The sequence below is a fragment of the Pollachius pollachius genome (assembly GCF_949987615.1).
Source record: "Pollachius pollachius genome assembly, chromosome: 1".
NCBI classification, from domain to species: domain Eukaryota; kingdom Metazoa; phylum Chordata; class Actinopteri; order Gadiformes; family Gadidae; genus Pollachius; species Pollachius pollachius.
The window spans coordinates 17807341-17822902 of record NC_136934.1 but is presented as its reverse complement, the minus strand read 5'-3'; the positions used below and the strand labels follow the sequence as shown (position 1 = coordinate 17822902).

Genomic DNA, 15562 nt, shown 5'->3' with positions numbered 1-15562 from the left:
TATGTTCACATTTCTAGCAATGACATGGTCTGCCAACAAATTACAGTGCAGTCAAAGCGTAAATGTGATCTTGTCCCTGTTTCTTCCCATCTCCCACATACACTAAGGTGTAACTTACAATTTACAATAATTGTCTCCAAACCTTTAGCCATATAGTTTACATCAGAACGACCCTCAGCGTACACTGTTATATTGACAACATGACTACGCAATTTGACTCTTATCCGTACACAATGACACAAGGACTTGTCATTCTGATGGCACGGACATGTTCAGATATTTACTTTTGTGAGATGAACTAAGGATTTTGAGCAAGAGACTGGCTTTTGCAGGTAATCCATGGTGCTTTGCTATTTGTACGAATTGTTTTGAGAAATGCATTTACTGTTTTGCAAATGTTGAGTATGATTCAAGAAATGTACCAAAGCGACTGAGATAAACTAATAGCCAACAGCATTAGGATACAGTGGGTCAATAGAGGGCGCTAGGGCGCCGCCCCTCCGTGAAATATTCACTTGAATATATCTGCCAACTATTAATCAACTATTATCAATACTAAATAAATCAACAAAAATGCATAGCGTTCATCCTCGTTTAATTGTGCGATATACTTGTCACTGCCAGCAACCATTTAAATGCGTCTGAACGTCAATGATTTGGGCTAGGCCAGTTATTGGTCATTCGAAATAAAGCCCTCTTCCAAGTCAGGGGCGCCGGCCACGTTGAAGTCAATGTAAGCTCGCTAACTTTTTGCTTTCTATCAAGCAGAGACAGCTATTCATTGGCGCAAGAAAATTCGCCCTCGGGTCGCACCAGTGTGCGCCCCAGGCCAATGGTATCGCTTTTCTTTTTTGTTATCACGACATAGTTGGACAATTCAGCGAATCAATTAAATAGGCTACCTCCTTCAGCAGCAGTCGCGCAACACAACTACACGTAGAGAAGAGATAGATCGCTAACTAGCAGAGTTGTAAGCACTTTCCACCCTTTTCAGTGGAGGAATTAGACTCCCCAAGCAATGTGATACTTAAAAGGAGCAAGTAAGTTACATATTAATTTAGTCTTTCGGCCTGTTGCATATGAACAAAATGAAGCAACTGTCCCATATATCTAACTGCATTTGAAGTAGACAGAGACTCACAAAAAATGGACGCTATAGGACATTGATCATGATTTGTCTCAATAACAGAATAACAATGGGTCAAATAGCAATGGCTGGTGGAATGGCCATAAAGTAGGTCTGTATATGCAGTGTAAGCTTGTCCAGGCCCTGCAAGTCAGGATGTAGGCTATGAATCTGAATGAATAGTAGGTAAATAGGTAGGGGCCATCCCCAAAATGCACCAGAGTACAGGAAATCAAATCTTTTAAATTCAATTTTAATGGGGGGGGGGGGGGGGGGGGGAGGAACCCAGACCCCCTGTCTATTACTGTGCCCCACCAACATTTTTGATCACCAGCGGCCACTGTTAGGATACACGAAGGAGTTTGACCCCCTGTCAAATACAGGCCATGTGCGTCTCGAAGCTGATTAATCAATGACGTTTTGCGCATTGGCACGTCGGCAGTGCAGCACTCATGAGCTTGACGTCTTATTCTGCCAGATTAAATACGATATTAACTCCGCACTTTGCCAATCGGAGCAGCTCAGTGAACAAGCGGCTTTCACCTGCAATTTAAGAGATGAACCAATAGAAAGATCCAACAGGGACCTGTGATCCCAGCTCAATATCTCGATGGGATGACAGCCATCGTGTGTACTTAAGCATACGTATGCGATTTGGGTTGTAGTAGGGAAGCTTAGTTTTAAATTAAAATGCGTTAGTCAACTGTCCTGTAACACTTATTACAAAATGTAATTGGACGTCAGGGCACTACGGCCTCCTCCGTGGCCCACCAGGAGGGCCACTCCTGTAGCTTGATCCCCTACATCTAGTTCCAACACATCAGAACTCAACGGGATGGTTAACAGCGCCGCCGTGCGGCACCGTGATGGACATGCAACAGTACCCACTAGTTTTAGAAAATCAAAAAGAGCAAAAAGACATAAACCAGTATTTAAATGTGAACTAACAGATCATTTCCAAGTGGTATTTATTTAAAGGTTCAGTATAAAGCAAATATCATGCATTTAGTTACAAAGCTCAGAAATTGGCATTATAAATTTTGATGCCTACTAGCAAGTTCTGAAAAACAAATACAAGTTTACTGTGAAAACAGTAACAATTTATTTCCAAGTTGATATCACACAATTGCTAGTTTACTTGGGGAATGAGGGGTCAATCATGGTAACAAGAAAAAGCCTTTTACTATACATGTGAGATCTAGAATTAAAAAAAAGCAAAAAACATGCAAAAATACAAGATGGAAGATAAACAATGGAAAATGATAACTAAAAAACACTCCAACTACACTAGAATAACGTTGTGTTACACGGACTGCACCAAGATATTCTACAGCAGTTATACAACCATCAATACATGGAATCATAAATTAAAATATTCCTCTTCAAAAACGGATTCCCACGTCGAACCGAAAGCAGCTGAGTGGCGTCTCAGTAGGGCCTGTCCCTGCGCTCCTGGCGATGGTCCCTGGAAGAAACCACGCCCACAGGTCACCATCACACTCCAGCAGCTCTTAGTAGTATATGTGATAAATCATGCACACCATCTTGTGTTGGTGTAAAGTACAACCTGCACTGAGACAGGGTACCATTACAAACGCAGCAAGTGTCCTGGCTAAGGGCCTCTGGTTTGAGCTCAACACGCACTGTTACGCCTCCAGCTCCTCCTGCTCCTTTACCTCATGTCCATCTTGCCAGGCGGGCCCATCCCTCGGCCACCTCTGCCGCCCATGGGGGGTCCACCCCTCGGGGCGCCTCTGAAGCCGCCTCTGTCCATGCCTCCTCGTCCTCTGAAGCCCCCGCGGTCACCCACCCAGCCCCCCCTGAAGCCAGGGCCGCCTGGCCCTCCTGGGCCCCCAGCGCCGCCCGGCCCACCACGGTCCATCCCTCTGCCGCCTCGCATGCCCATCCCACCTCTCCCCCGGTCCCCGCCTGCAACACAAGATCCGTCAGTCTGCACCATATGGCTCTACTGACAAACTACACGGTTCAGGGCCGAGCCAGAGACCATGGAATCAGTCAACACGCATCGGGTCATACCTGCAGGGGGGAAGGGAGGTCCACCTCCCAGGCCTTCTGGTTTGGGGGCCTTGCACTGGTTGCACTCCATCCTCCAGGCGAAGTTCTGGTTGCCACAGCCACTAAACATCAGAGCGGAACAGTCAGCCTCACGTCTCAGGGAGACAACGGGCAGGTTAACGCACTGACGACGGTACGTACGGGTTAGGGCACTCCCAGTCTCCGGCCCTCTGCTGCATGTTGCCCCCTGACGGGCCACCCCGACCGCCCATTCCACGGGGGGCTCCCCGGGGCCCGAAGCCTCCGCGCTCTCCCCCACGGCCCATCATACCTGACACAAAGCACCAGTTAGACATCTGACCCATGACACAAAACCGTTTCAGAGTTACATCACTCCGCAAGCCTCCATCCCCGCCTCTAGTTTACCTCCACGGCCCATCATGCCGTCCCTCATCGGCATGCCCCCTCTCATCCCGCCAATCATGGGCTTACGGCGAGCCATCGAGACCTTCAGCCGGCGGCTCTGGAAGTCCTTGCCTATAATAGAAGAAAACACATTACACACACACACACACACACACACACACACACTTAAGAGATAAGCATAAGAGTAGCATAAGATGAGGATCATACCGTCAAAGTGCTCCACCGCTGCCTTGGCGCAGAAGGGCTCCTCGTATGATAAGGTAGCGTCTCCCTTGGGTTTGCCGCTGTCCTTGTCGGTGTATATGTTGATGGCTGGCTGTCCCAAACGACGGTTCATCTGAGTGGAAAATATCCTTGTGCATCAGAATTGCCGAGGTTCCAGTCACATGCCATTTTGTGTGCCAAATAGCATTACCTAATACACAATATCTTAAGCGGAATATACCTGTATAAACAAGTTCGGCAACATTCAACTACAAAAGTATTTTAAGGAATGTCACTTTGAAGTGCCTGACCTAACTAGTGAAAGTCGAAAACCAGGGTTGAAATAGGACTGATAGCAGATATCGTGAAGACAATTCATTTCCTCACCCTGATTGGTCCAGGGTGCTTGAAGAACTCGGCCATCTCCTCAATGGTGACTGTCTCTGTGAGTCCTGTGATGTAGATGGTGCTGTTCTCAGAGTCATCCTGCTCCTCGGGCCGGCCTGCAGGGGAACCACTGTTACAGTCCAACTACAAACACCAGTGCTCAGTAGAAGCTACCCTGGCACCACTTATTAGATTAGGGCCATGGTTTAGAACTTTCCAATGGAGAAAAATGTCTTATTTTTTTTTTTTTAAGTTTATGAAATGCTTTGTTGATTTTATCCATTGAGAGTATAACTGTTCACCCTTTGCAAACAAAGACGTTGCAGTCCTGATGTTCATGCACAATCTTGTCACGCAACTCACCCATTTCACGCTCTCCTTCGGTGGGTCCTGAGGTCATTCCGGTCAGGGAGAGAGCAGAGGTAAAGACAGTCAGTGTGTAGCCCTTGGTACTGCAGGATCACTCCTTCAGAGCATTGTAACTCAACTCCTTAAAAACACCGTTGGCCATTTTGGAAAGATAAAATGAAGGTACCTTATGGTAAACCACATTTCCTCTCAACCGCAATAATTATGAAAAATACCAGACCCTTTTGTAAATAGTCATGTGCAACTTGATATTGCTATAAAACCAAATGTTCTCAAATGAACGAAAAAGAATCCCAAGTAATTCACTCAATAAACACAATACAAAAAACGAACACTTGTTACCAGTGGAATTCTCTAATTACCATGTCAATTGAAATTGTGAAAACCATTGACACTCGAGAAATGTTTACCCCAAAGATAAAAGGCATCCAAAGGAACCCAACTATTATTTCATGATGTGTTGTCAAAAGGAAGTTAAATGTTTGAATACCACAGTATGAAAATACTCAAAGAGCAAGAGAATGTTTGCTCAATAAAAAATAAAAAAAAGTACGGTTTGGAATGGACTAACCAGTGTAATACTCGTTAACTTACCACCAGGCTTACTGAAGCCACCTCTGTCTCCAGCGCCGCTATGAGGGGGATAAATGTAGATATGAAGGCGGTATCCCTTTTACAGCCACTTCAAAACCTTGATGCCAGTGGCGTCTCATAGGAAGTAATGATCACAGTTTTAACTATCCCAACTCTCCAAAATGTTATCATTAACACAACGCTTTTTATGTGGGGAATGTCGACATGTCCAAACTTGCTTCCATCTCGCTAAACTATAACAGTTTCTCTGTGGGTACATCAAGTTCAAAGAATGCTTAACAAAATTTAATTATGAAAAGGGCAAATAAAATAAAATATATTGGAACATCAGAAACAAATATTTCAGATGCATTGAATCCAGACATTAAACGACTGACTGGAAAGCCTGTATTACCCAATATATTAATTTATGTAAAAGAAAAACTCAATGCATCAGAAATTTCACAATGCTGTCATCACAATACTCAGAAAAAAAATAAAAAAAAGAGATAGCATTTTACAGGGTTTGGGTGTTTCACAGTTTTTCAATTTATTGGCCCGCTTTGCTCCAACAAAAACAGAAGAAAAATAAAAAAACATCTTCCTCAGTGGCTGGAATAAAGGCTGATTTAGCTCCCCTCCTGCTGCTTAAGCTGCCGAGAAACCTTTTTACAGTAAAGATGCTTTTAAATGGCTCTCACCGTTACCTGTACGGTATAAACGTAACAAAGCATGTTAAAATAGTGCTCAAACGAATGATCAAACATTTGTATTCCAAACCACAGAAAACATCTTGGCATTGTAATGTGTGACCCACCCTCCCTCATGTTCAATAGTCCAAATATCCCAAATCCAATGTCATATCAATACATTTTGCATAATTCATGCAGTCAGTTTAATAAACTGGCATCTGATGTCTTGGTGTTTAAATGAAATGTTGTATGTGCATGTCGGACTGTCCACCACAAACTGTAGAGAATAGTAATGGTTATACACCATTGGAAACCAGAAAATCCCAAACCATAAAGGACACAAGTCCGTTAAAGAGGGGACCGCACGTAATAGAGCTAATAGACCACACAAGTTTGCATTTTCTTCTATGAACAAGACCTGAATGGAAGCCGTTTGCTGAAAACCATTTGAGACCATGTTAAGATTTGAAATTAACTCCAAAAAAAAAGGTTTTGCATTAGTGTTGCTTTGGGGTGCAAATAAGGTTAACTTCCCTCAGAAATATGACCTGTCATTTTCTGATCCTCCAGATTAGTGGAACCAAATTATAACCCTTAATGTTGAGCATGTTTCACCAATAACATTACTAATTTTAGGTCAGATCCCTGAACTTCTTTGGTATACCGTCAACAAAAGTACGATTGTGAAACTTAAGATACATTTTTCCATGTACCTCAGCTTAAGCTTTTTTAATATTTATTCTGATTATATAGCTCTGCAAACCTTTTGTTATCCCTAGTAAAATCAGGTCGTCCGTTTATAGAAAAACTTTTTCAAAAGCCTGGGTAACGAAGGAGTAACTCCAATAAACCAGTAGAAAGTGTTACATGCAACTCCAAATGTAACCCGATTTTCACCAGCTGGCTACAGGTAACCAATACTCTTAATAAGATGTCTGAAGTGCCACGTGAGTGAGGACGCACTAGGTTTTAATGCGGTTGGCCACCTATTGCAGAGGTTGCTGTCAACCTTTGAGAAAACTAATATCTCAACCTTAAAGACCAAAAACTCAAATGAGCAAGGTACTAACATTTTATAATTTCTTCCAAGTCAAGGCCACGGTGTCACGGCAGGAGATACGAAGGGGGGGGACCTTACTCCCTAAACACTGTCACTCCCGTCATTGGATCCGAGAGATTTGTATTCTGAAATGTGACCTGGATGCTCAACTTTAGCCAAATGCACATTTTAAAAGATTATTCGGTACGTTTGTGTTATGGAGTGTGACATGAAATTACCGTTGAAAGCCCAACTTGTGTTTGCATGGGTCATTTGTAAAGATTTACGCTACCCCATTGCATTTCTGATGACAAACTCTTCATCTTCCCACGTGTTGAATGTACAATGTGATGCACAAATTATGCATGTCAAAGTTATTAACCAAACTTCTTACCATTGCCATTTTAGATGCAGGGCTGAGCAACTGGTTGCTATAGTCAATTTTACCAACTTGTAAATTTGGTCTCGAATTAGAGAATTTCCTCAAACCGTCCCAATCCAACCCACATGGCTTTAGTCGATACAACAGCCTCAGCCCTGCTCTAGTGGCCTCAGCCCTGCAGGAGAGAGGCCAGAGGAGGAGGAGCAGGACCTACCTCATGCCACGCCCAGGGCCTCCACGCCCCCGATGCATCATGCCACCGCGTTCAAAGCCCTCCCGGCCGGGGCCCCGGCTCTCTCCGGCCCCTGGGTACCGGGTCGACTCCATGCTGGAGTAGCCGGTGCTGCTCCCCTGGCCGTTCTGCCGATAACTACCTGCAGAGACGGGAACACGGGGTTAAATCGTCGGCTGAACAGAAAACCACTACTAGGAGGTATACACTTATTTCAGCACGGCCACAATTCCAAATGTGAATGACGAAATTGGTTGCCTGTGCATCTGTGAACATTAACAAAAATACTGCCCCCAAAGCATTCCACTTAATGGAAACCTTTTGAGTGGAACAGAATCTGTTAATGCAACACTATCTGCCATGTTTACTGGAAATCAAGTTCTCCCTATTTTAACCCTTTAAACAATAGCATGCCGTCATTCTGACCCAGGCTCTACATGCATAATCAGTATGACTTACTGTACTGACTAGACTGGCTGTAACTGGGTGGTCCGCCCTGCTGGCTGTACTGGCTGGGAGGAGGCTGGGTGTAGGAGCCAGAGGCCTGTGGAGGGTACGTTGACGGAGGGGCCTGCTGTTGCTGGGGCTGCTGCTGGTAGCTGCTCTGCTGCTGGCCGTAAGCACCCTGCTGTGCCGAGTAGCCTGTTGGCTGCTGCTGCTGCTGGCCATACGCCGCTGGCTGAGAGTAGCCACTCTGATTGTAGCTGGAAGGCTGGCTGCTGGCGTTGTAACTAAGGGAGCGAATAAAGGGGGACGAAAAACTTGCATTATAAAGACGACAGCATAATACATTCCCTTTAATATATCATTTTCCCATCATTTGCAACCTCTACAGTACAGTGGTAGTCAGTGTTTCCTACCTCTGAGGGGCAGTGGGAGCAGCTTGTTGGCCATATCCAGGGTAGGTGGACTGAGCGGTGTAGCCCGGCTGAGAGCCATAGGACTGGGCCGCAGCTGGAGCCGCAGCAGCGGGAGTGCTCTCATAACTGCTGGTCCCATAGCTCTGAGCAGACTGGGAGTACCCGTGAGTGCTTGACTGGGCAGCCGGATATCCAGCTGTTTAAAGTGAAATAAAAAATAAATCCCAGTGCATTAAACACATACCGTTAACTTTGTATACCATCTATTTCTGTTGCCTGGTCTTCAGGGAGATTGAGATAAAAGTTGCCCTCACTAGCATTTCCTGACAAAGTAGACATTGAACACTTACTGCTGGCTTAGCAAAACACTTTCAAAGCAAAACATCAACTTGCGCCACACACCTGATGCTGGCTGTCCATAAGAGGAGCCATACTGCTGCTGTTGCTGGGCGTAGCCCCCCGCTGCCGGGGTGGTCTGAGAGTAGCCCGTGTCTGCCGCGGCAGGCTGGGCATACGAGCTGTAGCTCTGCTGGCCATAACCCTGCTGCAAATAACAAAAAAAAAAAAAGTATACAAAACGTCTTGTGTATTCCACACACGGCCTACTCGAGCAAAATACTCGACGATGTTTTATGTCAAGCGATATTGACACAAATCTAGACATACCTGTGCCGACTGTCCGTATCCCTGAGAAGGCTGGGCTGCATAGGAGCCGTACCTGAGGAGAACGTAGATTCATTAGACCACGTTAAGTACTGTTGGTATTGCGACTTTCAGTTCCATAGTGGACCTGGATCATGAATACTCACCCCTGCTGGGCCGTGGTCTGGTTGTAGGAACTGTAATCTGCCGAAAAATAAAAAGAAATGTCTTACGTGAATCGATGATCCACAACCGTCGCGCGTTTTGGCCGCTGCTGCAGCACTAGCTAGTCATCAAGCACGCTAGGTAGCTAGCACGCAGCTAGCCACATAAGAGGGACAAAGACGGAAGAAATCCCGGCTGCGGTTGATTTAAATGAGGGTCGTGGTTGAACATATTCGTTCACATACAATGCGCATAATTTCTTCGAATAACAAAAAGTCAAATAATTACATATCCTCATTTATTTAATAATCATAGACCCAGCCTGGACCGTTGGGCGACGGGCGGATTGTTACCTAACGAAGGCCTTGAAGTAAGGATCAATTATTCGTAGTATTTTGAATTAACGTGCTACAACACAATTAATAAATAACATTTAAGTAAAACAAGTTCATGACACAGTCTCTTCTTATTTGACCGAACTGCTGAGATACATGTAATAATTATTCTTATTATGATTCCTGTACCCACCTGGAGCAGTCGCCATCTTAGAGCAGAGGGATGTGAGGCTAACCGCGCGGAGCTCCGGATTTATTGGTTTGACGCTGGCCTCGCGCGATCAACAGTCTCGCGATGAGTGCAGAATCATTAGGCCCAGACGATTTAGTATTATTGAAAAAGATTATATACAAGGTCAGACACGCAGCAAATCATTTGGAATGCAAGAAATTCACTAATTTAACAAAATAATAGTAACATTCCAAAGTAGCATTGGAGCCATTTGGGGGCGGGACGGGGGGACATCAGTTTTACCATACATTATTGTTCCTGAATAGATAAATAATAACAATTTTAAGTAATAATGAGAGGTCAGAAAAAAATATAGATAAATAATTGGATGAAAAATTATTAATCATTATGGTCCCACTGTAGTTACTGAATTATTTAACATTAATAGCCAATTTATTAACATTAGTAAAATGTTTACAGAAAGAGAGAGAGAGGGTGAGGTTGATGGAGGAAGAAAGAGAGAGCCATTGAGGGAGAGAGAGAGATAAAGACAGCAGGAGACAGGGGTCTGCAGGTCTTTAAAGGTCTTTATCATTTTTTAAAAATAAAAATATAAGGAAAATAAGAATGTTGTGTATCGTTACCTTAGAAAGAGAACTATACATCTACATGTGAGTGGGTCCTCTAACGCGGGGGACGCCATGTTGCATCACCATGTTGCTACGGTAGCTCAGAACAGACAACGTGTTCTCGAGAAAATACATTTTCAATCTGCTGGCCCCAAAGTTCCACGCATCTTCATCCACCGGGGAGTTTTGCTACAAGTGTCCCAGAGGAAGAACCTCTTGGACGTAATTAGCCAGTGAAGTTTATGCTATATGAAGAAATTACAATAGAATTTTACACACTTCTTATTCCAAGTGTAAAAAAAATGTAGCAAATGTCAGGTAGATTCCTAAAGTTTAAAATAAAAATTCAGGAAACAGAAGTTCCTTTCATGGAATGTCCATCTGTGGAAGCGTCTCCCTCCCCCATGGAACCTTAACATTGTCAGCACCTCAGTCTTGGAATCATCATAGACTCTGTGGCCTTCAACTGCGTAATCTTTTCTTCTGTCATCCATCTGTCTCAATCTTGATTTTGATTTGATTTGAAAGGGACCAAGTGCATCTAAAAACATGAATGTAACTATTTAATGCATTGCACCAGAGTTAGCCTTAGGCTATTTTGCATCTGCAGTCCCTAGGTACATATAAATACAGCACAGATAACTTTATTCTGCTTTTGGGTTCAGATTTCGCATACACCTGACACAAATCCTAACTTAAAACCTCTTCACTCATGTGCCTACTAACAGTGTCCCTCAGCACTACTGCTAAATCGACCTATTAGCCAACACTAGACATCCCCATCTCAACATAACACTGTGTCAGTGTGGTTCTGTGAGGATGATCCCTGATGGCTACCAGCTTGCTCATCAGACAGCACCATGTCATCATCAGCAATGCTAATTTACATTTCTTTTTTACATTTTCTGAAAAATATTTGCGTGTAATACTAAAAATGGGACTTAGGGCACCAACTGACATCCTAAACATCCCTGGAAGGAGGGGTTCAACCTGCCATCCTTCACAAACTCTCCCACAGTAGGTTTATACTATTGTTATTGTATGTAAGAAAAACTTATTTGAATTGTGAATTGTTTGGAGTCAATTAAAAATGTGGTGGTTGTGTTTTGGAACTACTATTCTTGTGATTACATAATTTCCCATGCAAAAATAATGACAGCAGCCTCAGAGAATCTACTAGTCCCCTCAGTCCTTAAATCAGTCATATGTTTTTGTTGTTTTACAAAGAAAAGGTAGGTTTCATCTTCATAGGTTTCATCTTGATTTCTCCAGGAGGAAGCTGTAGAAAAACAATAATTTAAACATAACAGAATTCACTAGGTATGTTATGCAAACATTTTAAATGAAATTACTTGGCTTTATTGAAAACACAATATTTCCGTGGCAAAAGCCAGGTTCTCTTCTCATGATGATTATGATGACATCTGGCTGCCACCAGTGAATGAATGCATCCTGCTAAGGACACTCTGAGGGACTCTCCTTGGAGGATGGACTCCAGTTACCAGCCGAGACCTCCTCTCTGACCTACATCGATGCCCACAACATGGAAGAATCAGGAGAGAACAACAGCCTCTGGGGCTCGGGGCCGGCGGAGGTGGTCTACTTCAAGGTGTTTGTCCTCATCGATGACGATGACATGTCGCTGAAAATAAGTATACTACTGCTGTAATATTTGAAGTATGATTTCACCGCCGACGGGGCCAGGGTTACCAGTACTTTGTGGACTGGGAGGGTTATGGCCCTGAGGAACATAGCTGGCAGCGCCGCAGAAACATCTTTGATGCATCCTTGGTCCGAGGCGCCCAATGAGGGAAGGGTACTGTTACGGCCATGGCCATACCCAGCAGATCATCAGCTCTGTCTCCCCCTCTTTGGAAAGGTGTTTCCTCGTTTTCCCCAGATCTACACCTGTCCGACTTGCACGCCTGTCATCAACTCCAGTCATCATCTCTGCTCTTCCTAAACCGCGGTTCCTCAGCCACTTATTGCCAGATCGTTGTTACTACTACAGTTGTAGAGACCAGTCTTGGCATTAGTGAATGTTTGGATAAAAAGATACCGTTTGTGTTTTTTCCATGTAAAATCTGTGTTAAATCTCTGTGTTCTCCTTGCCCCAGGATCACCAACCCCGTACCTGCCTGCCATCCACCCCGTGTGCTCATCTGTCTGGCTAGCTGACTGGAATCCATCCATGCCTGTCCAATCTCCTGTTGTTCCCTACTGCTCTAGTCCTCCCTGCAATAAACTTCTGGTTTAATTCAACAGCTGTTGTCTGCGCTTGGGTTCCTCTCGTTCGATCATAACACCTGAAAGACATTTCTGATCAACATATTCAAGGTGAAATTTAAAGAGACCAAATTTAATCTACCATGACACTTAGGATAAGGATTAATATATTTCACAGTCTTAAGTAATGCTTAAATAACACTTTCAACACACTTGAAATATGTTCAAGGTGCGGTAGATATGCAAAATCGAGTGAACTAATTACACACTTGAAATGTAGTCATTTTATATTTGCAATGTACTCCAACAACATTAAAAGTACTTCTTCAATGCGCTTGAAATATTATCTAAATGAAATCTAAAGACCTTAAATAGCTTGAAATAGTATGCTTGAAATATGAAGTTAGTATTTGCATAAACTTAATTAAACTCAAACACTACACATGGCTATGTTGGAGGTGCAGTAAATATGCCAAACTTGAGCGAATAATATCACACTTGCCCGACTGCTTACTAACTCCCCCTCCAGAGAACAAATTACTCCCATCCTCGGTCAACCTCATTGGTTTCCAATAAAACAACGCATCAATTTCAAGATTCTCCTCACCACCTACAAAGCGCTAAACAACTTTGCACTTTCGTACATAACAGATCTCCTCCATCGCCATTCCCCCACTCGCCACCTATGCTCCGCTGATGCCAACCTTCTCACCTCCATCACCAAGACCAAGTATCGCACCCTGGTGGACAGAGCCTTCACCATCGCCGCCCCTACCCTCTGGAACTCCCTCCCTCTGGCCATCCGTAACTCTGAGATCTGTTCATTCAAAAGTCAGCTAAAAACCTATCTCTTCAGGACCACCTACAACATTTGACAAATCATCCTCCGCCATCTTCCACTCTCTCCCGCTCTCTTAATGTGTTGCCTATTGTGGTGTTGTTTATTTATTTATTTTTTCCCCTTTTGTTTGATTGTCTGTACTGTCTGTATGTATTCCTTTCTTATTTGTAAAGCGTCTTTGAGTACTTAGAAAAGTGCTATAAAAAACTGATTTATTATTATTATTATTTCTACTTCTTTTCTGGGACACTGTAACAGACCATATGTCCTCCCCTCGGATAAATGCGTCACGCTTTTGGGCAAGTTCTTGGAAGACTTCTGTGAACAAAATCAAGCACTATTGGTCATTATGGACTTCATTGGAAAGAAATAAATTCTAAATTCAATGGGATTTTATTAATAAAAAACAATTTAAATTCAAGACATATAATTTTAATGTCATTATTTATTAACTTTCAGGGGGCAAACAGTGGGGTGAGAAGAAACATTTACTAAGTGCCGAGAAAATTGTGATTATAGAAAATGTTATAACGCTACAACGATTTGGTTAACAAGACCAGTGGGAACATTAAAGGTTCCCAAGTTAGCCTTGGTGTTCTTTATCATTGGAGACAGTTTTCAACACATTTCATTCAGTCCTTCTATATGCAGTTTGCTCGTGCTAGGCTGTAAATGTCTGTGTTGATAGAATAATGTTAGAAATAAAACCAACCTTGCATTGCATTGCATTTTGAGGGACGTAGCAGCGGTGGTACGCCGCTGCTAGGTGCTGCAATATGACCGCCGCTGCTGAATTTCTTCTTGCATATAGGGCAGGGGTCTGCAAACTTTTCTATCAAAAGAGCCATTTTTGTTCCTCTTCCGCCAAATAAAATGTGTTTGGAGCCACAAAACATATTTGATATCAAAGCTTATAAAGTATAATATATAGTTATCGTTGACTATAGTCAGTTATATTCGTCACAGTCTTTGTCATCATATCTGACTTTTTATTTAGTTTTCGTCATAGTCTTAGTCAACTAAATTAACACTGCTGTAGATGCAGTGGGTAGGCTAATTTTGCTGACAGCAGGCATGTTTGCTGTTTCGATAGTAGATGCCAGTGCTGCAAGCCACTACAAAAGGTGGTAGATGTGGTTGGATAAGTACAATACAAAACAGATGAAACAAAGCAGACTTTTTTTTATTTTATGTAGGTTAAATGAATGAGTCTATTTATCTATCCATCATTATCTATCTGCCTATCCGTCTGTATTTAAAGGTTGTGTTTATGTTCATGTCAATGCATGATTACACATGATACTCTTTAAAAGAATTACTGGGCATTTTTTATTTTTTGGAGAGCGGCTCGTGAGCCGCAGGTTGCCGACCTCTGATATAGGGGAAACACTGATATCTTCCCTCTCCGCAGAAATAAGTAATTTATGCTCATTATTTCGTTTTGGTTCCATTGTTTATCATTATTTCCGTTTCGAGCTGAAAATAGGAAAACAAACGCCATTCTTCATTTTTGGTGCATTAAGAAAAAACAGAAAGACGATTGAAAAATATTGACTCGTTTTTTCGTTTGGATGAATGCATATAATAATCAAATGATCGGATCTTACACGGACCTATTTAAAATATTTATCGTAACTTTGTAAAGCTTCACCATCTTTAAAACTGTCTTTAAATTGTCTTGTTTCAGACAAAGGGCAGAGGACGTAAACCGTACAAGCAGTACACTTACAGCAGTGATGTTGGAGTCCCTAACAGAATATCAGTACAAAGCCAAATAGAACTAAGTATGCTATGGATTATGGTAATGATGTTACTTTTTTTTTTGTATTTGTATTGGCATGACATTACCTAGATTGATTTGTTAGATCACAAGGTGGGCATGCTTTCTAAGTAAATACATTTCAGCCTAGAAAAAGGTAATTATCCAAATAAACTAGCCTTCTTTTGGACTTTGAAATGGTTGGTGATAAAAACTTTGCCTACAGCCTCCAGTTCACCATAATGATGCTTCATTGCAACCACCAGCAGGAAAACGAAAGAGAGCTGACAGTCAGGTCAGAACACTGATAATGCATAAATCATTCAGCAGCCTTATTGCTTGTTTTCTGTCTGGAAGCATTAGAGTTCCAGTGAGCGTTCTGTCAGGAATAGTTGAAGTAGCTAACAGACAACCATTGTTGAAATCTACATTTGTGTGGTTTCCTGTAGGCGGCAGTAGTCTGGGCCAGTCTATTTGAGCTAAAGCA

The 15562-nt window shown here is 42.8% G+C and overlaps 1 protein-coding gene across 2 annotated transcripts; it reads right to left on the bottom strand.

Annotated features, from left to right (window-relative positions):
• Nucleotides 1-2057: 2057 nt before the first annotated feature.
• ewsr1b (EWS RNA-binding protein 1b) lies at nt 2058-9668 on the bottom strand. Of its 2 annotated transcripts, none has more exons than XM_079738051.1 (16): nt 9642-9668; nt 9116-9152; nt 8973-9024; nt 8709-8850; nt 8307-8502; nt 7906-8177; nt 7429-7588; nt 5123-5160; nt 4523-4549; nt 4160-4275; nt 3776-3905; nt 3569-3679; nt 3344-3473; nt 3164-3264; nt 2803-3055; nt 2058-2591 (listed from the first exon to the last, which is right to left on the bottom strand). In XM_079738051.1, exons 1-16 carry the CDS (start codon nt 9655-9657, stop codon nt 2555-2557), a joined length of 1818 nt encoding a protein of 605 aa, XP_079594177.1. In that variant the 5' UTR covers nt 9658-9668; the 3' UTR covers nt 2058-2554. The 2 variants fall into 2 exon arrangements, with proteins under 2 accessions (XP_079594177.1, XP_079594178.1); XM_079738052.1 differs by having other exon boundaries at nt 7915-8177.
• Between the last annotated feature and the right edge of the window lie 5894 nt (nt 9669-15562).